Here is a 23,695-nt window from a genome sequence, read left to right as displayed (position 1 = left end):
CAGTACTCTGCTCAAGCTCTGCTAATCGTCTACTTGCGCCAATATTGTTTTTACCACTTGAGAGCATCCGCTTGGACGTCACATCCGGTTTGCAACTAATGTTACTTGAAATTAACCATTGTTATTTTAAACAATTGGCAAATAAAAAAATTACAACATGAACAGAACATCTCTGTCAGTTACACTACCACCAAATCACTTGTTTCTTAACACAATTTCTGTAATTGAACCGACAAACACAACACCAAATAAAACATATTCAACATTATAGAACAGCTAATGGGGTGTAAACATTTTAATCTGTTCTAACAATGTGACTTTTGGACGTGTCTTTCTAAGTGGGTAGGTTTTATGATACGTCTGCCTCTCATCCAAAGTTGGGTCACTTTTAAACAACATTAAGCTTCACACTTGACCATCCTTTCATGAGTAGATATTAACCACTCTGGCCAGTTTCACTTGGTTATGTGGTGCAGTATCTTCTGGTTTTGTTCTCTGCAGTTTCTCCCACCATGACCTTATTGCTAAGGAGGTTCTGCTGCCACAAAAATCAGGACTCTAAACTAGTTACAAGATGAGCTGTTCTGCACGCAACATTAGGTAAGTTTGGTCATTTTCTCTTAAATGGCAGGGACGTCTCCAAGTGATTATCATTTTTCAGTCTGATTCCCTCTTTCATCTTTGGAATAAATAATAGGTCGTCTTGTGATCAACTTCAAAGGTTCTTTCATTAAAGTTTGATTCTAATACCTTGAGTATGTCAGAGGAAACAACTTCATTGATCTGTGTTCTACAGATATAGTGCACTTCTTGCCTGTGACTGGAGCTCTGAAGACATGGTATCACTTCCTTCATGATGACTTGATGAATTACTCCAACATCCATACATGGGTTGCCACACCCAACGATAGACCAGACTAAATCTGTTTTCTGTGCAAAAGGTTGATTTCCTTCACCAGTGATCACTTCCCTTGAAAGGAGTGCTTTGGGACAGTTATAGCCAATGAGCAGACCGATGTCACAGCTTTGTAGAGGTGAAATCATGTCTGCGATGTGTTCAAGGTGAGGTCACGCTTTTGCAGTGTCTGGAGTAGGAATGTGGTCTCTGTTGGCAGGAATGAACCCTCTTCTATATGTCGTTGGCAGATTTATTCTCTTCTCTGAATGTGAGCCTCTGACCTGCAACCCAGAAAGTCTTTGCCAAGGTGCAAGTGCATTTTTAGAGGCCATTATTGAAATGTTTAACTTGACCTCCTCTTTCGGTGCATGAAGGGAATTTGCTTTCTCTTCTAACATGAAAGTTGTGTCACTTTGTGTATCAACGAGTGCACACAAGTATTTCCTTTTCTGGTTCCTTTATGGCTGAAACCCATATTGGAATGATTGTAGATGTTTGTGTACTGCTGATGTCATACCGAATTCTGTTGGATGTTGCCTCACTTGTTGGTACATTATCTTCAGAAGGCTCTCTTTTCCTTTCTTTGGAGCCTTCTGCTTGAGTTAACTCATGTGGAAACTTCCCTTCTTCATGTAGACAGGTTGGATGCCCTTTCTGGTAAGTGACACAGGTGCTCCTGTTCACACATTCCCTTGAGTAATGACCAGATTCCAAACAGCCAAAACAGAGCTTCTTGTCCTTTACAAACTTGTGTTGTTCTGATTTTGGCCTTTCCAGAAACCGACGACTATTGTGCAAGTCGTGTTCTAGCCTCTCACAGAAACTATAACTTGGTACTCCTGTTCCTTCATCGCTGTTTGTTGTTAGCACCTTAGCTTCAGGGGGACAATTCTTGGATATTTTAGTCTTCTCCTCGTCCTGTCGTTTCAAGGCATGGAATGAGGTCACAGCATGCAATTTTGGCTTCTCTTGTGAGAAACTGTACTAATCGGCTGAAGTTAGGAAAATGTCCAGTTTCTTCTTCAATTTCTAAAACCTTTCTGTTCCACATTGAAGTCAGCCAATCGGGAAGCTTTGCAAGGATTCTTTGATTTTCATTGCAGTCGTTGAGTTTTTCCAAGACCTTTAATTTGAGTGACTGCTGCTTCACAGCTACGTAGAAAATCCACAAACTCTTGAAATTCGAGACTGTCTCTTGAGCCAATTTTTGGCCATGCTTTGAGTTTATCTCTGAAGGCCTTTGCTATGAGGAATGTATTTCCAAATCTCTCTTCAAAAAGCTCCCATGCTGCATAGTAAGCTGAGTCAGTGCCTAAGATGAGATAGTTTTCCATAGCCCTTTTGACTGGTCCACCAACATAACTGTTTAGATAATACAACTTATCTGAAGCAGGTATATATTTTTTCCTTCTACCAAGCAGTAACAAGAGGTCTTCCAGTCCTTATATTTTAACGGGTCACCACTGAATGTTGTTGGTTCTGGTATGGGAAGACGACTTGCCATGGCAGTTTCTGCTAATACCTTGGTGAGTGTTGCTCTCTATTATCTGGCTGTGGTGGTGTCGCAGTTTGTGGTGGGAACACATCTGGAACGTAAGGAGTAGATCTTACACTATAATTTTTCTCTCTTTCTCCGGTCCACATGCATACAGTAGCTGTTTTAATTTCATCCACACAATCCTCATTTTGTTCATACACGTTCATACGAGCCTCAGCACCTTTTAACTGCTTTAGTGCTTCTAAACGTTCCAACTCTCTCCGCTTGTCTTCCAAAACTTTCTGCCGAGCTGTATTTTCAACTTCCAGCATTATTTGAAGTTTTGCTTCTTCCTCTAATTTGAAACATCACATTCGAGCTTCAGCTATTTGTTCTGCAATCCACCTTTTATTCTCAGCTTCAAGTCTTTTGAAGTTCTTCTTGTTGAGACTGGTGCTCTTGGATTATTTCTAAAGTTGCTTGAGCTGCATGCAGCAATTTCAGCAGCAGCTTCTTGTTTGCCTGAAAATACAGCGATCGTTTAGAAGTGACTCTTGAGGATACTTGAGATTGATTTGAATGATAGAATTGTGAGCTGTGACTTTACACATGTAATTTCTCAGATATACAGTATATACAGATTCAGTTTTATTAAACTGTAGCTCTTCTGTCTGATGACCAATGGACTGTTTTCCTTTAAGTTTACTCTTAGCAGTTGTGACAATATTTCTGGTAACTGCTTCGCAAGTGTCGATTTTGCGACGTGCATTGCTATCAGGAATATCACCTTGACGCCAGCTTTCATACACTGCATTGAGTTTGCTTGAAACAGAGCCACCATTGTTTATGATGGCTTGTTGTAGCATGTCATCTGAACATTGGCCAGAGAATGAATGATTTGCGCTTTTAGCCAGATCTTTCCATTTTTTATAGCTGATTTCAAAAAGATGCTCAAGCTCCTTCAGTTTTTTTTAATCATGCAGTTCCTTTCCCTTTTCAGTTAATGTACGTATTCTTTGACCTTTTCAAATTTCATTTGGGTTTGTTTCAGCAGCTCGTGGAATGGCACTTGTTCATGGCTGAGTGTTTAAACTTACTTGTCTTCCTTCTTGCTCCTTAGCTGCCAGAAGAGGCAAACTGCAGATAGAAGAGTGGGGCTGTGGGTTGGAGACATCTTTAACTAGCTCTCTGTCACTCCTTTGAGACATTCTGTCACTGATAGGTTACACACACAATAGACAATATTCATTAATCTTAAACAAATGATTTATAAACCCTTATTGTTCACTGTTATGTTAAAGAGTTCTTTGTATTTTATTAAGGAAACTGAACTGTAAGGAAACCATTAACATATATGTAAAATAAAAATAAAAAAACACCTGTAAATAACTTGCTTAATATTGCATCACACCAGTATTCTTAAATTGGATATTCACAATAAAAATAAAAAACTGTGTTCAATTTGAAGGCTTGAAAACCCCTTTCTTCTACCTTATGAAGATCATCAAAAGATGCTTTACTCAAACTTAGCAGCATAAAACATGGAGTTTGTCGCCACCTTGTGGCCACTTGTGCAAACGTGCACGCATCCTTTTCTTGCTGCAGATGAGAAAACTTGTCCTCAGCTGACGGCAGGAACAGTAACTGAAGCAGGAACATCACTTACACATGCCTCTCAGTTGCCTGGGACTCCCTTACACCTCCTTCACTTGAAGAGCAGGTGAGTTCTCACTGTTGCTCCTTCTGGTAACTCACAAAGTACGAGCTCTTGATAACTGATGGCTTTATTTAGTTGAACAATGTCATCTTTATTCTCATTGTCAGGCCACTTTCACCACCATGAGAACTATAAACACAAAGAATAAACCTTAAAACAACTGAGTATGTACATTTTACATGTAACATATATACAGATGAGCAGCAGATGAGCATGAAGCTACACAGCACAGATGATGCACCTCATTACTAGCTGGAGAATTCTCGCTGCAACATTTGTTGTGACCGACCTTCATAAAGATGTAAAAAACAGTATAAGCACCACACACAAATACAACTAATCTATGTCCTTCTCATTAGTGCTCAACATGTTGAACAACAAGGAAACTTACAATATATCATCAGTACTCTGCTCAAGCTCTGCTAATCATTTACTCCCGCCAATCAACGTTGCCAGATAAGAGTCGAGGTTTTCCAGCCCAAAAGTCTGTTAAAAACTGCCCCATCACACAAAAACCTGCCCAATCTCTCTCTCTTTCTTTCTTTCTTTCTTTCTTTCTTTCTTCTTTCTTTCTCTCTCTCTATATATGTGGGGTTTTTGTTGTCTTTCAGGTACACCTGGACCTACCATTCTGTGTTCGTCTGTCTCTCCTTTCTGTCCTCTAAAACCCATAAGTTCAAAGCAGATGGCCGCTTGTCCTGATCCTGGTTCTGCTGGAGGTTTCTTCCTGTTAAAAGGGAGTTTTTTCTTTCCACTGTCTCCACTGTGCTTGCTCATGATGGGAGACTGCAACAAAGCCAAGATTCAACTTGTCTGCTGGATTCCTTAGATAGAGAACTTTACTAATTGGCTTTTATGTGAATGTTTCTGTAAAGTCCCTGAGACAACTTTGTTGTGATTTGGTGCTTTATAAATAAACTGAACAGTGTGAGGAGGAAGATCTGCAGCTGGATCCTCTTCAAACTCCCTGAAACTCCTGCTGGATCTCAGCAAGTTGGATCCCACAGGAAGAACCTCTTGTGGTTCTGAAAAGTCCTCCAGCTTCAGAACAGAACTTCTCTCAGTTTGTGCTGAACTCATCCGAAGCTAACCAGCATGCTAACGTTAGCCACAGCAGAGCTGAACTTTAGCTGCTGAGTGTTTTCTTCTGCTGTTTTCTCTCCCTTCTGTTCGCAGGTTCAGTGTGTTTGCTGTGAGACAGATTAAATTAGATTAGCAGTGAGATTATTTACCACAACCGCAGCCTCTCAAGCCCCGAGGGGTTTCCATGAAGTCCCTGCTGGAAAACAACGTGCACAAATAAGATGGAGTGTTTCTCAGCAACTACAAACTCTGCTTCAATGATGTTGGTGTGAACATGAAGAGAACATCTGGGAGAGTTCATCAGAAGTGTGAGCATCACAACAGCTGCAGATGTTTCACAGAAAACAAGGATGAACAGAGAAAAGGAGTTTTTATTCCCTCGCCTGAACTTTATTTTATTTACAGAGTAAATAACTCCTTTGAAAATATGTTGAAGAACATTAAAACTCTTGGAAACCACAAATCCACATGTGGACATTACCTGTGCAAAGATTCATGCAGCTGAAATCAACTAGAGCAACTTCCAGAGGTTTTAGTAAAGAAATAGCTGGAGTTCTGCTGTTTGGCACAGGACGGCACAGTTCAGCACAGTTTGGAACCATCTGTGAAACTTAATGCTTCTTATCTTTTAAAATTCATCAAACTTCATTTACCTGACTCATGTTCTGTGAAAGTTTGTACCCAGGGTGCAGACAGACACGGGGGACTCAGAGGTAAAATAAGAAAATAGATTTATTTGATTAAAAACAAAATGTTGACGTGGCAGCAGAAATTAAAGAAGAATAAGAGCTCAGGAAGACACGGAGGGACAGAACAAGAATGACTGCAGGAAGCACAATCCACAGGTGAGGGACAAACAAAATGAGACATTATTTAAAGGGACACTGACACCTGGAGAGAGACGATGAGGAGCAGGTGAGTGTGGGAGGAGCAGGAGCGACTACATGAGGAGAAAACGCAGAGAAAGATGGAAACTCAAGAAAAACACTCGGAGAAAACTAAAAACAATAATCACATTAAGACAAACACAAGAATCCTGACACCTGTTAAGACTTTATGGTTTTAATTCCATCCGTCCATCATCTTTCACTTGTCCTGAAGTCAGGTTGTGAGGCCAGCAGCTTGAGCAAGGAGACATTGTTTCCACAGCCTCTTTCAGCTCTGGGAGGATTCCAAGGTGTTCCAGACCAACCGAGAGACACATGCCCCTTGACCATGGGGACGGCTCGGAACAGCTCAACTCGGTTCAGCACTGTACATGTTGCTTTTCCATTTACACTTCAGTGCTGGTTCTAGTGGGCGGGGTCCAGAATCCAACATGCCTTACCAGCTGGTGGCGGTAGTGTTCAATTAAGTTATTTACTAACCACCACTAAACGTATTCGAAGAAGAAGGCCCTGAAGATGCAGAACAGGATGGATGGATGGATAAAAATTAAAATGGCCAGAAGAGTTAAAATAACGTCACAAGTCATTTACATCTGATGTTTTCAGGCCGAATTAGCTCTCTCTTTTAAAGACTGACTAGTTGTTTTATTTTGTGAATAGAATTGTCCCGCTGACCCCCCATCAGCCCCTGTCTCACACTCACAGCCCCATCATGTCATGTTTCTGCTCCTCTTCGTCATCATGCTGTTTTCCTTCTCTGTCATTAGCCACGCCCCCTCTGCACTTTCAGCTCATCAGCCCTGATTCACTGCACCTGTTCTCTATTTAAGAGCTCTACTGTCACTTGTCCTTTGCCGGCAGGCCAGGGCCAGATGGAGTAGAGCTGGGTGTGACCGGAGGCAGAATGAGGCGGCAGGTTTGAAAAATTCAAAAACCACAACATCGAGGGATTTGGAGGAATCATTTTTTAAAGGTGGAAGTTTGCTAAATCTTGAACCTGCCTCTGACTTGGAGCTGTCAAGCAGTCGTAGATGAAGAGAGAAGCTGGAAACGGCTGTTGAACTGAACTTTTGTTTGGCTGATGTCAGAATATGGCGTCGGTAGAATTAGAAAGAAGCAATTGGAATAGCATGGATGGCAGTGAAGAGGAAGAGGTGGACGATCAAAATGAAGAGAACGAGTGGGAAAAGGTGGGGAAGGGTGGAAAGAAACGGCAAGTTAGTGAAAAGAAAAGGAAAAAGAAATGAGGAAAGTACAGAAGGAACTGATAGTGAAATGAAGAAAGAGCAGATGTGTCAAAAAAAAACATCTGTGAATGTTATAATAAGATTTGAAGAAGAAAATTGACCCATTAAAGTTAACAAAAACTCTTAAAACACAAGTTGGAGAAGTCAAATATACAAAAATACTGAGAGACGGAAATCTTCTGATTGGGTGCAGTACGGAAGTCCAGGTGGAAAAAGCGAGGAAAATTGGGTGGGTGTGCAAAATTAAAGTTAAAACTGTTGTAAGAGTAGGTGAAAAAAGAACTAATGGAAGTAGAGGAGTCATTGTAGGAGTACCTTTAAATGTAAATATGAAAGATCTGGTTGAGAATCTAAAGCAAAGAAATAAAGAAGTAAAAGGAGCAAGAAGAATGACTAAAGGTCCAGAGAAAGTTGAAACGGAAACTGTGCTGGTGGAGTTTGAAACAAAAGACGTGCCCAAGGACGTTTTCTTTGTCTTGATAAGATTTAGTGTCAGGGAGTTTATACCTAAACCAGTGAGATGTTTCAACTGTCAGGAATTTGGACATATTGCTAAATTGTGTAAAGGAAAAAGGAGATGTGCCCGATGTTCTGGAGATCATGAATATGGAAAATGTGGAGCTGGAGTCAAACCAAAATGCTGCAGCTGTGGAGGAGAGCATAGCATTGCTTTCTGGGGGTGTGAAGTGATGAAGCAGCAAACAGTTGTGCAGAAAACAAAGGTCATGCAGAAAGTAACATATGCAGAAGCATGTAAAATGGTTGAAAAAGAAAAATCGCATGGAAAACCTATGACAGAGGAGAAACCAGTAATCCAAAAGGTTATGGAAATGGTGGAAAGGAAAATAGATGAAGAGAAGAAGAAGATGGTGACTTTTATTGCAGGAGTAATAAATGCAACAATAGATGTAAAGTCTAAGACAGAAAGAATTCAGATCATTGTGAAGGCAGCTTGTCATAGTCTAGATATGAAGAACATCCGATGGGAAGATGTAACGGGAGAGCTATGTAGCCAAGCAAGTCCAGAAGGATCATGTGGCTCATTTTTATCACAATCCTAATCCTACAGTGGAACGCAAGGAGTCTTTTGTCAAATGGTCAAGATTTTAAACAGTTTATTTATGATCAGGCAGAAAAACCTGATATAATCTGTATACAGGAAACATGGTTGAAGGATTATTTAGACTTTAGAGTTTATGGATATATTGCAATTAGATTTGAAAGGAAAGAAGGAAATGGAGGTGGGTGTCTTTCTTTGATTAAAGAAGGTACTCCATATAAACTAAGTGACAGGAAAGGAGACTTAGAATATGTAGCAATTGAAATATGGATAGAAGGAAAGGAAATAATGATTATAAATTTTTACAATCCCTGCAAAAAGATTGAATTAAGTAAACTTGAGGAGATGGGTATGAAAGACAATATTATTTGGTGTGGAGACTTTAATGCACATCATTCACTATGGGGGAGTGAGAAAGAAGATTATAATGGTAAAATATTAGAAGAATTTTTGGATGATAAAAATCTTGTATGTTTAAATAATGGAGCAAAGACGAGAATAGATATTAATTCTGGTAAAGAATCTGTATTAGATTTAACATTTGCATCTAGCTGCTTGGCTCCATTATGTGAATGGCAAGTAAGAAATAAATCATTTGGTAGTGATTATTATATTATAACCAGTAATATAAGGATGGGTCAGATACAGATTCCTGAAATGGTAGGAGGAAAGTGGATATTTGGGAAAGCAAATTGGGAAAAATATAAGTATTTATGTGAAAGGAAACTTTTAAATGTTCAAAATGATTGGAGTATTGAAAGAATGAGTCATAGCATTTTATCAGCTGCTGAGGAATCTATTCCAAAGACTTCAGGGAAAAATAGGATAAAGTTAGTTCCTTGGTGGAATATGGAGTGTAAAACTGCAGTAAGAGAAAGAAATAAATCATTTAAGCTGGTCAAAAGGTCCCATAACTTTCAACATCTAATTGAATATAAAAAAGCACAGGCAAAAGTAAGAAGTACAATAAGAAGAGCAAAGAGAACATATTGGAGAGACTTCTGTGATACAATTGGTAGTAGGACACAAATAGGGGAAGTTTGGGGAATGATCAAAAAAATGGGGGGAGACAGAAGAGAATGGAGTTATCCAATACTTAATAAAAATAATCAAATAGCAATAACTGATAGAGAAAAGGCTGATATTTTAGCAAGTACTTCTGTGGAAATACATAGTGGGGAAAATTTATCAGATGATGAAAAACAGAGAAGGGAGAGAACTAAAAGAAGAAATGTAGAAACTTTAAGAAGAAAAGAGAATATTAATGAAGATCTGATGAACTGTCCTTTCTCTATGGGAGAATTGAAAAGAGCTTTGGATAAAACTAGGAACAGTGCACCAGGGAAAGATGAGATATGTTATAATATGTTAAAAAAATTAAGCGATAAAGTGTTAGATAAATTATTAATATTATTTAATAAGATTTGGAGAGAAGGTTGTCTACCATATAGATGGAAAGAAGCAATTATTATCCCAATAAAGAAACCTGGGAAAGATCACAGTAATCCTGGAAATTACAGACCAAATGCTTTAACCTCTAATATCTGTAAATTGATGGAAAGGATGGTGAACGAGAGATTGATGCATTATTTAGAATCAAGAAACATAATTACACACTATCAGAGTGGTTTTCGTAGAGGAAGAGGAGCAACGGATCCTATTTTATGTTTAGAAGACGATGTTAGAAAAGCTCAGATTAATAAGGAAACTGTTGTTTCTGTGTTTTTTGATGTAGAAAAAGCATCGATATGTTATGGAGAGAAGGGTTAATGATTAAATTACATCAGGCAGGAATAGGAGGAAACAGGTTTAATTGGTTAAAGGATTTTTTATGTGACAGAACTGTTCAAGTTAAAATAGGATCGCATGTATCACAACAATGTAAAATAGAAAATGGAACCCCTCAAGGAAGTGTGGTAAGCCCCACACTATTTTCAGTTATGATTAATGATATTTTCAAAGATTTATCTTTCAGTTATGGTAAATCACTTTTTGCTGATGATGGAGCGTTATGGAAAAGGGGGAGAAATGTGGAACATCTTATTTTAAAACTTCAGGAAGGGATAGATAAAGTAAGTAAGTGGGGAATAGAGTGGGGCTTCAAATTTTCAGTTGAAAAGACAAAAGTCATGTACTTCACAAATCGGAGTTAATAAAACGTCATACTTATATGGAAAAGAGTAATAAGGGTTGATTATTTTTGTTTTTCAGGAGTAGTTGTTAAGAAAATAACTTGGGGAAATCACATAGATCATTTTATAGAGAAGGGTAAAAAGGTGCTAAACATTATGAGGTGTTTAGCAGGGTTGACATGGGGTGCAACATTTGAGTCACTTAAACATATTTATGTGTCATTAATTCGGTCAAGAATAGATTATAGGAGTGTGGTGTATGGATCAGCAGCTAAAACTCGACTAAATAAATTAGATGACATCCAAGCTAGAGCACTGAGAATTTGTTTAGGGGCAGTAAAATAAACTCCAGTATGTGCTCTACAAGTAGAGTCAGGAGAAATGCCATGTTGCGTTAGAAGAAAATGGTTAATGGTTAATTATTGGATAAATTTGAAAGGACATAATGAAACTCATCCAGTTAAGAAAGTGTTAGAAAATTGTTGGGAAATAGGAAAGGAGCTTAAATAGTTTTGGTTGGATTGGGGATCATAGAACAAGAACGTGAACAAGATCCTTAACAGATGCCAGATGCCCCCGAGGGCGTGCCAAAGACACCATCTTAGCACCAACATAACTGGTTTGTTCCACTTTGGAGTAAGCTGTTTGGGGGAAGAATCTGTTTTGTGTTGTGTTTCCTTGACTGATGAAGCCTTCTGGATGGAAGGTGAAACGTTTCAGCACAAAAAAAGAAACTGTCCAGATGACCTGACTGAAAATTGTTGGATTGTATACCTGTATTATTGAGCATGGACCTTTATAGTTCTCCACTTAATGATCCACAACCTCCTTCCTGAGGGGAGTGGGGCAAAAAGTGTGTGTGCTGGGTGAGTGTGGTCCTTCATGATGCAGGTGGCCCTTTTCCTGCATCTGGAGGTGTAGATGTCTGTGATGGTGGGGAGACTGACTCCAACATCTTCTGTGCAGCCTTCACCACTCTCTGCAAAGCTTTTCTTTCTGCAGCTGTGCAGCCTCCATGCCACACGTTGATGCTGGAGCACAGGATGCTCTCCACTGCACACCTGTAGAAGGAGGTGAGGACTGAGCTTCCCAGACCGGCTCGCCTCAGCCGCCTGAGGAAGTAGAGTCTCTGATGAGCTTTCTTGATCAGGCTGGTGGTGTTGTTGCTCCAGCTCAGGTTGTTGTTCAGGTGCACACCCAAACACTTGTAGCTGGAGACCACTTCCACTGCAGATTTATGCAGAAATATAGAAAATTGTAAAGGGTTGACAAACTTTCAACCACCACTGTATGTACAAGTATACTGGTCATAATCATGTGAGGAAACTACGCTTTCTAGTTTTCATGTTGTTTAAAAGTATCTTCTGCTCAAATGATCTGGATTGTCAAAGAACTAGCTCTTTATCTTGTTTTGTTACTGAGTGCAGCGCAAAGACAGAAGGAGCCATCGTTTCAAACAACCAAAATGTTCTCCACAGCAGCCTGTCTCTGATCTCTCCCTCTGTGCACCTCCTCCCTCCTCTCTCTCCAGAGGGGAGGGAGGAGAACAGGAGCCTAGCACCAAATCTGTGGTGACCAGAAGCGTGTTTGGGCTCCACGCTCCGTGTCTCCTGCACAGCAGCCGGTCTGAGTGCCATGTTTGACGCCTGCCTCCTACTCTCTGGGCCCTTGAGCAAGGCCCTTAACCCCCCACCATCTGCTCCCAAACGGTCTCTCTTGAACATGAGTCCTGGTGACTCAGTGAGACTACCTGTATATAAAAAAAAGGTTAAATTAATAATAATAATAAAACATGCCAAGCCGGTCACTTTAATATATCATTTGTGGGGGTACACGTTGCAATCTGGGCCTTTTCAGGCGGATAACAATGGGCTGTCCCCACTTACCTGCACATGAAATGTATTTAAAATAGAAATGGCAAATAAAGTCGTATTGCAGACAGATCCATTTAAATTCACTTTACTTTTAATTGTCTGATTAATTTGTTTAAAGGCCCCAGTTCACAAACTGCGCATGCGCCGTAGCTCTCCCCTCAGAGCAGGTGTCCGGACTACTTTTATTAGGGGAAGGATACAGTAAGGCTGACACTGCGCCCTCCGTCGTTTAATCGAAAGTAAAGTGAACGAGCGAATAAAACAAGTCAACCTAGAAGGAGAACACACTCTACTCAGCGGTGCCCGGACACAAAGTACTTTAAATCCTGCGGGACTTGTTATTTTACATCATATTTTAAATATATTCATCATGTCAAAAGCTGCAACGCTGAAAATTCGCAGCGCGAGCGCAGTCAAGGTGAGTCGCTCTGCTTTGAGGAAACCTGCTCCGTTCGTCTTTTTTTAAATCAATCCTTTGTAATGTTGCGTTTTGTTCCAGGTTTTAAATGTGTAGCATGACGATAAGTTTGAGAATGGTGGTTTAAAAGGCACAGAGCGGAGGAAAGCCCCATTCTGGGAGGAAACGAAAGTAAACTTGTAATAGTGAGTCAGCAGCTTCGTTAAATAATGATCCTTTTCTTTTTGTTCCCGAACAGGTGGACCACTTCCGTCAGTCACTGTACCAGGAGGTTTGTGTTTCGAACAAGTTCAGTGGCAGTGAGTCTGCAGCCGGATCAGTTTGTTCTGTGCTTTCAGGCGGAGACTCTGTTGTCCAGTGTCGTTCCTCAGAAGATGATTCTGCTGGACTCTCTGCTCAGGGTGCAGCATCTCAACTCAGCGACCTTTGACCTCGAGTTCCTGCTCCTCTGCCTCTCATCCGTCCTGTCTTTTGTTTTTGCTTCTTCCAGGATGATGCTCTCAGCATCACAGACATGTCTTCGCTCCAGGCTCCATTGGACATCCCCATCCCAGACCCTCCGTCTCCAGAAGACGAGGTGACCTGCTGACCCTTAACTTCACCTGCCCCATGAGTTCAAACCAGTTTTATTATTGTGGATGGATGTGTTACAGTGTCTTTATGACTCTAATTCAGTGAGGTAGATTGTGTTTTTGTTCTCTCCAGAACAAAAGGTATTTTAATAATAGCTAATTAATAGTTACTCAAACCTATTACTAACCTATTACTAACATATTTCTAACCAATTAATAACCAATTATTAACCAATTACTAAACTATTACTAACCAATTATTAACCAATTACTAACCTATTACTAACCTATTACTGACCAATTACTAACAATTACTAACCATTTACTAACCAATTACTAACCAATTACTAACCAATTACTAACCTATTACTAACCAATTACTAACCAATTACTAACCTATTACTAACCAATTACTAACCAATTACTAACCAATTACTAACCTATTACTAACATATTACTAACCAATTACTGACCAATTACTAACCAATTACTGACCAATTACTAACCAATTACTAACCTATTACTAACATATTACTAACCAATTACTGACCAATTACTAACCAATTACTGACCAATTACTAACCAATTACTAACCAGTTACTAGAGCACAAGGATGAACTCTTAACACCCCCTATTTTAACAATAACTTGTTGCTTTGCTTTTATTCTTGTATTAAGGCACGGGTGTCCAAAGTGTGGCCTGAGGGCCATCTGCGGCCCTTGGAGTGGTTTTATGTGGCCCACAACTGCAGTTTGAGAATGGTATCATTTTGGCACCCACGCCTGCCTCCACCCTCATTTGCCCCACTCTGGGCCCTTGAGCAAGGCCCTTAACCCCCACCATCTGCTCCTCCGGGCACCCTACATGGCAGCTCTCTGCTCCACACAGAGGGCTGTGGTAGCTCGGAGCTCTGCGGTTGCGTCAGGAAGGACATCCAGCGTAAAAATAATTGCCAAGTCTTCATGCGAGTTAGTTCGCTGTGGCGACCCTGAAGAAGAGAGCAGCCGAAAGAAGAAAAATAACTCACCAGCTCTGCAGACCAGTAGCTCGGTTTTGGTCAGGCTCAGTTCCAGTTCAGCAGACCTACCATGCAGCGACGAAGCCCACCGCCCCGTCCAGGTTGATGTGCACGTAGATAAGTGAGCTTCAGGAAGAATCAGGATTATTTGAGACGTTCCTGCCAGTTCTGTGAACTTAATAGATAAGTTGTTACTTCTGACTTTGTGTTACAAAACTTTCCCTCCATTTCAGCAGAAAGCAGCAGCCGAAAGCACTGTTGGCTTCTGGGTAGTGTAGTTCTTTTGTCTTACGTTACAGTGTAGGCTTATTGAAATAAAACTACAAAATGGCGGCGCCTGTCCAAAGTTTTTTTTTGTTAACTTTTTATCATATATCGTCCCGATCACGTGATTAATGTCTTCCAGGAAATGGAGACTGACAAGAACGAGGATGATAAGAAGAAAAAGAAGAAAGGTAGTTTTATTTGTTGTTGTTGAAGCTGACTGGAACTGTGTGAGCAGGAGGTGAAGGTCACTGCCGTACTTTTTGTCCCTCAGCTCCAAAATGTGGCTTCATCAAAGGAAATGAGAAAATTATGCTGCTTTTGGAAAGAGTGAAGCCCGAGATCGTAGCTCTCAGAGAGACTATCATCATAGTAAGTGAACTAACAGCTGACCAAATCTCTGCCCTGAAAAAATCACAAAATATTGTTGAATATTGGAAAAATAATCCATAAAAAATGGGTAATTATATTTTTGTGATCAACCTCCTGCAGGTGTCGAGCTGGATTCAGCTCCTCATTCCCAAAATAGAAGATGGAAATGATTTTGGAGTTGCCATCCAGGCACGTTTTTTCTTCTTCTTCTTTGCTTGAATTTTATAATTTCATGCTGTTCGTCTAACTTTCATTGTTTTAAGATTTTCCTCCTCGTTCTAACCACAGGAGAAAATCCTGGAGAGAATCACAGCCGTGAAGACGAAAGTTGATGAATTTCAAACCAACATCAACAAGTTAGATACGACCAAGTTTTCCTTTAACGCACATTCTGCTTTGATGCAAAGCTGCATTTTTATTTTTGTCAGTTTTTAATGACTACTGCAGGACTAGTAATTATTTTCATCAGGGAAATCTGATTCAAGCTGTCTGTTTGAATTCTCAGGTTCTTTTCAGAGAGGGGGGACGCCGTCGCCAAAGCCTCCAAAGAAACTCACGTGGTGAGTGGTGTTGTTTTATAGATATATCCCGGGCTTAATCTGTAAATTAGACGATGCTGGGACACAAATGGGGGGGGAGGGGGTTTTGAATAAAGTAGATGCCATTTACCCCATTCTAATATATATTAATGGGTTGTTAAATGTTTATGTACATTTGTAAATACTTGATCCAATAACTATTTTAGAGAGCAACAAGAAGTAGCCTGACCAACAGCTCTCCTTGTGTGAATAGAGCACGCACCGCTTCTCTCAAGCATCCCCCCCCGCCTTCATGCAATTCAATTCTGGGTTGTTTAATAGTACAGTGAGGTTTTTTTTTTTTAAATGAAAGTAAATTGGACTGCCTTTTTAACATTTTGATTGCTGTTACTTTGACAAATTAGAGCCGTTGTTTTGAAACGTGATGTAGCTACGCTACATTACCCATCCAACATTTCTCTTGTATTTTTAATGAATAATCAAAATTTTAGTAATGACCCACTGATTTGCAATTTAGTTGTGCTGTTTGATTATATTTGTGTTTTTAATTACATTGCCCATGACTGTACTTTTAGGGGTGGAGATTTTTAGAAGCAGAAATGCTTACTTGAAGCTCTTATGTGATATTAGGAAGTTTGTTGTGTTTAAAATGAGTGTTTATGTAATTATTTTCAGATTACATATCCAATATAGGTTTTATTCATTCAAGGCAGTCAAATCTGTTCATAATTTTATTATTAAGTCTGACTTGATCCAAGCAGTTACCAGAACGCACCCTGTCAAAATAAAAGAATTCCTGGATCCTGTTCCAGAAGGATCCAGTTCAAATTAAGCCCTGAACATATCTAATTAAAAAAAAAAAGTAAAGTTGTTGAACTAAACCAAGATCAGCGAGACACTCAAACTTGGTCTGAAACGTCCGTTCACTCAACAGTTTTTTAAAGTGCAAGTCTTGTTAGAGCACCAAAAGTGGAATTGTCCCTCTAAAAATAAAAGTTTTGCTTTAATTTGCACAAAGGAAGAATCAAAGTATGTTCATTGAGTTAAACACTGTTGGATCTGGTGTGTTTTAAAGTAACAATATGAAAATCCAGGATCTTAACATTCCCACACCTCAGATTAAAACCTTTAACTTGACCTCTTCTGCTCTCAGATGGATTACCGCTCACTTGTTCACCAGAAAGATGAAGCCATCTATTCTCAGATCAGAGTGATCGTTCTCGACATCCGTGGATTCTATGTAAGTCCAACTCGCAAGTCACCAGAGTACGATGAAAAACAATTTTAAAAAAGCTCAGAAAAGTTTCAGTTAAAGAAAACATTTCCACACCCAGTGAGAGAAGTCAAGATACTGGGATTAAATAAATGTGGAGCTTTGAGGCTAAATAACATCAATAAAGAAAAAGTTCAACATTTGTGAATGGGAAAAATATCATGGGCTTCGAGCCCAAATCAGGAGAGCTGGATACGATGAATCTCCAGTACAAGCGTGTACGGAGCTCTTGAGAAAACTTGAATTCTTCTGAGGGAAGACTCTGCTGGGAGAGCGGTGGAGATTTATTGTTTCTGCTGACAGCAGGTGGAACAGGTTGTGTTCGTTTTAGTAACCTTTCTGTGCAGACTCCGCTCCTAGCTGAAGAAATGCATCGTTTTAATAAGACAGTAGTCCCTCACTTATTGCGGGGGTTACGTTCCAGACACCCCCGTGATAGATGAAAATCCACAAAGTAGGAATGCTATATTGATTTTAGTGTATGTATGTATGTATATTTTTGTATATGTATGATATATATGTATATACCTGTATATATACATATACACATAAGGCTTTATAAACCCTTCCCACTCTTGCAATATTCTAAACTCTTAAACCTATCTAATTTTAACATATGTATATGTACTGTACAGTACTGCCACATTTTATATGGGTACTCACCAGATACTGCAAGTTGAAGGACAAGTTCAGATTCAGGATCATTTGAGACTTTCCTGCCAGTTCTGAGCTTCATAGATGGATCGTTACTTCTGACCTTGCGTTACAAACTATTTTTACCACATCAGTTTCTCTGCTAGTGTTTGCTCCCTCCATTGCTGTTCTTTGACTTTCAGCAGCCAGAAGAACTGTTGGCTTCTGGGTAGTGTAGTTCTTTTGACTTGCGTCACAGTGTAGGCTTATTGAAAGAAAACTACAAAATGGCGGCGCCTGTCTAAAGTGGTTTTTTTTGTCCTATTGATTGATTCCCGCTCCTGTTAACTTTTTATCCCGCACCGTCCCGATCACGTAATATTAAAGTTGACGATCGTGTGTCGTGTACAATCCTACGTTGAAAACACGTGAAAGAGCGAGTCCGTAAAGTCAAACCACAAAGTTTCGAGGGAATACTGTACTTAGAAGTGAAGGGTGTGCATTTAAAGAGATTTGATTTTAAAATCCGACACAGCCACTAAAAAAAAAAAAAGTTTCCTGTCACCTGGCTTTCGGTAACTACAGTCTTTAGGAAATCAGGAAAATATAGACTTGCCATGAGAGATGCATCATCCTTCAGTGGTTTAAAGAATCACCCTGTTGGTGTTTTTGAAAAAACTAAAAGACAAAACTTCAACAAGTCTGAAGACTACTTTAAAAAATTACTAGAAAAGCTGTTCTTTGAAGCAAAATCCAGAGGGCTGGCTGAAGACTTGTGCACAGAACTGTAAATGAACATCGTTTCCACTTGTTGTCCGCAGGCCGAGCTCTATGATGTCATCCACAAAAACCTGGAAAAGGTGACCAATCCAAAAGGAGAGGAGAAGCCGTCCATGTACTGAAGCTGCAGAGCTCACGCTACAAAAACACTCGAGTTTGACGTCTAGTCCCATAATAATCTACTTCATCTACTGGACTTTTCTCGCTGTTATTAAATAGTAACGCGCCCCTTTTCTTCAAACTTTTGCACTGAATTAAATTTTATGACGGTGAATAAATGAAATCTTTTTCCAAACTTTCAGATTTTTTGATTTATTTCAAACTGAAATCACTTTGTTTTATAAGACATGTCGCTTCTTTCATTTTACCAAACAACGAACAAAGAATACAAAAAATATTTTACAGTTTCAAAAATTTAAGAAAACAAAGAGAACCAGCAAAAATCTGGAGGTGGTGGTGGGGGGGGTCACACTTCTGGCCCTTCTCCACCAGGGATGAGCTGCAGGAGAAAATATTCAGATTAAATTATTAATCCGGGCGACAGCTTGAAGAAAGTGAACCCGTTCTGGTTTCCTACCATGGTGATGTTGTTCCCGTTGAGGAGGATCTGGTCCAGTTTGGTTATCCTTCGTCCCTCTGGGGTGAGTTCACTGGAACACAGAGATGAAGTGAAGTGAGCTGGAGGAACACGCAGGCCGGGCGGAGAAAAGCAACGAGTGAACTTACAACTCCGTCACGTCCTCCAGCACCATGTCTGCAGCTCAGAGTTGAGGCTCTGACGTGGGAAAGCGTTTGAAAATGATGCATCTGACCTTTAAAGAGGCTTTAAAAAAGGATACTGACAAAATCATCGAACCCCAGCAGGGTCCCGACTATTTCTTTGTCGGTCTTCATGACGATGTGAATTCGAGAGCCGATACATTTGTCCACAAGCTCTGAAAACAACAACAAATACAAATTACATCATATCCAAACCTTTTTTATCACCAAAACGCAAAAGGAAGCCAATAATGATTTTGCCTGTGTCTAATAGCAAAAAATTTCATGCACCACTGGATGAATTGTATTGAAAGTCCCAGAAAGTATTGATAGGAAGTACAATTACAACTGGTCAACCTCTAGAGTTAATTAAAGATGGCTGCCACAGCTGATCAACACTAACCATCACATAAACCTCAGTTAATTTGACAGATATTCAGCTAACGTTTGATCCAGCAGCTGAGACACCAACTTTGACAACTAGACTGAGAGAGATCTCACAGTGGTGCGAAACATCCATCTTACGTATTTATTATCTCTATTAAGTGTAGAACCACTCGACTGAGGAACAGCTTCTACCCTGAAGCTGTTAAACTCGAGATGATCACTAAGAAAAAAAAGAAAAATCACTGTAATGCCACTTTAATTGGTGATATGCGACTCATCTGTGCTGCTGATTATCCATGCTGCTGATTTCTTGCCTTTAAGCTGCTGTATTCATACCATCTGCTCACTACAGACTCATGTTCAGGCTGCTGTTAATACACCGTATTATTTTAAATTATTAGTGTTTAGTGTACATCTTAGATTCTTGCATACCGTTTATTTTTGTACTTTATATCTTTGCTATTTTCGGGTGTAACTGGGACCTTGTGTACACAACTTGGTTCCACCTCATGTACCACAAGCAATAAACGATAAAGAATGTTGGTCTTCGAGGTTTGATCAGAAGTACTTCTCAACACGATGATCTTTTGAACAGCAACAGGCAATATGCATTTTTAAGAAAACTAGGCCTTTAATTTAGGTGCATCTAAGAACTCAACGTCCAACTGCAAACAAAACTAAGATTTTTTAAAGCTAATTTCATTTATTGTGTGTTCACTTCCTTCCACCAGATCTTTTACCAAGTTATAAATAATTCTCAACTTTCCATTCAGTTTCTTTAAAAGAAAAAAATCATTTAGTTATATAATGTTTGTCTCTTTTTCTATAAATTGTCAGGTTTATGAGCAGCTCTGCGTCACTGCTGCTGCACGGGTGCAGTTATTTTTCCTGTCGTTCACCGTCACATGATTCAGAGGACAGCGGTGGAGTCTTACGGTTTCTGCTGACAGCAGGTTGAACAGGTTGTGGATGGCGGTGGGTGTCTTTTAGTAACCTTTACGCTACGTGCAGACGCACCTCTTAGCTACAATACATTGCTTTAAACCTTTGAAGTGTTTAATTAGAAGTGAAGGGTTTGCATTTAGATGTTCGATTTTAAAATCTGACATTTGAATTCATGCTTCACTCTAAAGAGAGTCCAGCCAGTAAAGTATGAGCCTTTTAAAATGTAAGTTTCCTGTCACCTGCCTTTCAGTAACTACTTCTTCTATCCCTCCTTATGACTGATGCAAAAAATGTCTGGTGTAGAAACAATCAGGTGTTTTAAGAAAACACCTACAGCTGATGAAGAGTATCACTCAATGATTCTGAAGCTTTCTACGACCCTCTGAAAGACAGTTATATAAAAACAGACTAAGTAACAAAGATACCTTCTGTTAACAAAGTGTATTCAGTAAAAACAGTTAATAATAAAACATATTGCCTGCTTCAGTTCATGTCGGAGTTATGGACTACAATCCTCTTACAATGAGAAATGACAGACATTTTAAAAACAGTTTAGCTTCATAGGATCTCATGCTCAGAGTACTGTATGTGTGGACTCTCAGCTACTACCACACACTAACTGAATATCTGTAAAAATTAATAAATGACTGAGTTACTCATTTTAGTGTTGGCTGAGGTCATTTGGTTGTTGAATTAGTCAGACTCCCAAAGTTAGTCAGTAGAATATGTCCACCCTGTGATTATGTTCTCAAAATTGTATTAAAAACTGGTATTTTGCTAACAAGACTTTGTGCACACATCGCTTGAAATGTGTGTGCACAAAACCCACAAAATTTTATTTCAAAATCTATAAAAGTGACAGTTATAATAAAAACAAGCAAACAAAAATGCACACAAACAAAAAAAAAAACATTATTGCCCTTTAACCTTATCCTGGAATAGTAATGGGTTATATTCTGTAGACTGGACAAATCAGTTGCACTTTTTGCTCAGATTAAAATCAACATTTGTAAACTTTAACAGGTATACCGATGTTTAAGTTTAATAAAAATGAAAATCAAAAACCACTTTCAACCAGCTATTTTATTCTGCACTTACACAGGTTGGCCAGTAGGTGGCGGTATATCCAATGAATCATGAAGGTTAATACGTGTGTTTAGTGCAGACTCGTGCAAACAATGATTAAAAACGAGGAATTGCTTCAAACTCAGAACTGTAAATCACAGTAAAGTTAGAGAAGACATGCTGAACTGTAAATCACAGTAAAGTTAGAGCAGACATGCTGAACTGAAATAGCTCAGCTGTAATAAGTTTACAAGACTTGTCTCTACTCCACTGTTTTCTACTCCTCGGCTCATCGTGGCCGACTTTGACTGCTACCATTTACATTTGAGCACCACTTCCTTTAGATAAAGGACGAAACGTTTCAACAAATAAAAAAAGAAACCGTCCAGATGACCTGACTCAACTTTGTTGGATTTAGTTTCAGATGAGTCTATTCATTCGTGCTGCTAGACTCGGCTAAAGAGCCGCCGGCGTGATTTTACTGCTAAAACATCTCCACATTTGTTTTCTACGAACGAGTTCAGGACTTCCACGTTCTGTTTTTGTGTCATTTCTAAACTCTTAATCACATGAAGCAGAAAAGCGCTTTGAATTAGAGGATACAAACCCAGCGGGAGCAGCTGCGATGGATTTGTCGTTTGAGTGGCCGCCATGTCTTCTTCAAGAGAGTCCCGCAGACACAACCAATCGATAAAAGAGCAAAAACACATCAGGCAGAAACAATCAAATCCTGATTCCGCGTATTTCCGGTTCATTCGAAATGTTTCGAACAAATAAACGACAAAATATATTACTGAATTAATTTATTTAATGTAAAAAGTAAACGTATTAAATGATGTTATTTTAAGAAATTTCAGTAGCTGGCCCTGGTTGGCTCTTGGCTCTAATTAGTTTAATTATTTACTTTTATTGATTTTAATTTGTTTATATGGCATGGACAAAAATCACAACTTGGTAACAAATAGCCAAATTAACTTAAAATCCAGTTACAATGCCAATGCCCCCCCAATAAATATAGACTCAATTTTATTTTACAAAAATGAGAAACAAAATAAACCAGTCGACTTGTTAGAGACTGAACCTCAGCTAGATGATGTTCACAACAGGTGGACATTTTTGCATCACTCTCTCAGTCTGTTGGAGATAAATATTAACTTTATGACTTGAGTTGTGTAATATGTACAAGTGCAACAGGCTATATGTATCCTGGTATTGTTGTGATTGCACAATACTATCATTTGTTACATAGTCTTATGCATTTCTTTTCTTTTAAACAAGCATGCCATGTACTGTGTATCTTACTAGTACCAGACACGAAAGAGCACAGATCACTGTCTCTCCTGCAATGGTGACCGTTCTGTCAGGAAGGGACTCAAGTGTAAAACACTTTTGCCAAAACAAGCGTGTGAGTTCATCCAAGCGACACAGTAGCACAATGGTCGAAGTCCAGGTAACAACCACCGGTGCTGTTGACAAACAGTGCCAACAGAAATCATGCTACCATTAGTCGAGAACCACAAGGAGGGGAACGCGCCTTAAATAAGTGAAAGAAAAAAAAGAGTATGGAGGAAATTCAGTGAGCTTTGAAGGTGATGAAGAAGAGGAAGGCAGTAGGACCTGATACCAGTGGAGGTTTGGAAATGTCTAGGAGAGATGGCAGTAAGGTTTTTGACTCAAATATTCAATGGCATGTTTGAGGGTGAGAACATGACTGAGGAATGGAGAAGAAGTGCGCTGGTGCACATTTTTGGTGATGTACAGAGTTGCGGGAACTAAATTAATGAGCCACATGATGAAGATCTAGGAGCGAGTTATGGAAGCTAGACTTAGATGAGAGGTGACTATTTGTGAGCAGCAATATGGTTTCATGAAAGTCAGCCGTAGTAAGACGGTACATGTGTATGAACGTGAAGGAACAGTGAAGCTACAAGGAGCAGGGGTCATGAAGGTGCAGGACTTCAAGTACGTACTTGGGGTCGACTTGTCCAGGAGTGTGTGTGAGTGTGGTAAAGAGTTGAAAAAGAGTCCAGGCAGGGTGGAGTGGATGGAGAAAAGTTTCGTGATTTGTGACAAAAGGGTGTCAGCGAAGGTCAAAGGCAGTAGTGAGAACATGTATAATCACGTTGTGTAGTTGAGAGACAGATACATTGTTTTCATTCAACCTTTATTGATACAGGTTAGACTCATTGAGCCCCGAGGACTCATTTACAAGAGAGACCTGTTTTAACAAAGTGATGACAACAGTAGACAATCATAAAAAAAAGCATAAGAATGAAAACATAAATGGAAGAAAAT

General features: G+C 39.5%; 2 protein-coding genes across 2 annotated transcripts; one reads left to right on the top strand and one right to left on the bottom strand.

Annotated features, from left to right (window-relative positions):
• The first annotated feature begins 12,565 nt into the window (after positions 1-12,565).
• psme2 (proteasome activator subunit 2) lies at positions 12,566-18,435 on the top strand. The gene is made up of 11 exons (XM_037694293.1): positions 12,566-12,793; positions 13,032-13,064; positions 13,132-13,194; positions 13,284-13,370; positions 14,790-14,838; positions 14,922-15,019; positions 15,140-15,208; positions 15,308-15,375; positions 15,525-15,579; positions 16,712-16,798; positions 18,286-18,435. Exons 1-11 carry the CDS (start codon positions 12,746-12,748, stop codon positions 18,364-18,366), a joined length of 738 nt encoding a protein of 245 aa, XP_037550221.1. The 5' UTR covers positions 12,566-12,745; the 3' UTR covers positions 18,367-18,435.
• Positions 18,436-18,599: 164 nt separating this feature from the next.
• Positions 18,600-22,069, bottom strand: lsm5 (LSM5 homolog, U6 small nuclear RNA and mRNA degradation associated). Its single transcript, XM_037693873.1, has 5 exons — positions 22,008-22,069; positions 19,084-19,179; positions 18,971-18,998; positions 18,822-18,894; positions 18,600-18,743 (listed from the first exon to the last, which is right to left on the bottom strand). The coding sequence occupies exons 1-5, from the start codon at positions 22,051-22,053 to the stop codon at positions 18,711-18,713; spliced, it is 276 nt and encodes a 91-aa protein (XP_037549801.1). The 5' UTR covers positions 22,054-22,069; the 3' UTR covers positions 18,600-18,710.
• Positions 22,070-23,695: the final 1,626 nt, after the last annotated feature.

The sequence above is a fragment of the Nematolebias whitei genome, chromosome 20 (assembly GCF_014905685.2).
Source record: "Nematolebias whitei isolate Nwh7 chromosome 20, NemWhi1, whole genome shotgun sequence".
Taxonomy (NCBI): domain Eukaryota; kingdom Metazoa; phylum Chordata; class Actinopteri; order Cyprinodontiformes; family Rivulidae; genus Nematolebias; species Nematolebias whitei.
This window is presented reverse-complemented; position numbering and strand designations above follow the sequence as displayed.

Excerpts from the sequence above, each read along its gene's own strand:
- psme2 (XM_037694293.1), top strand. The coding sequence starts at position 12,746 with ATGTCAAAAGCTGCAACGCTGAAAATTCGCAGCGCGAGCGCAGTCAAG. Across the intron at positions 13,195-13,283 it reads TGCTGGACTCTCTGCTCAGG|GATGATGCTCTCAGCATCAC; the intron begins GTGCAGCATCTC and ends TGCTTCTTCCAG. Across the intron at positions 14,839-14,921 it reads TAAGAAGAAAAAGAAGAAAG|CTCCAAAATGTGGCTTCATC; the intron begins GTAGTTTTATTT and ends TTTGTCCCTCAG.
- lsm5 (XM_037693873.1), bottom strand. The coding sequence starts at position 22,053 with ATGGCGGCCACTCAAACGACAAATCCATCGCAGCTGCTCCCGCTGG. Across the intron at positions 19,180-22,007 it reads ATCGCAGCTGCTCCCGCTGG|AGCTTGTGGACAAATGTATC; the intron begins GTTTGTATCCTC and ends TGTTGTTTTCAG. Across the intron at positions 18,744-18,821 it reads ACGGGAACAACATCACCATG|CTCATCCCTGGTGGAGAAGG; the intron begins GTAGGAAACCAG and ends TTTCTCCTGCAG.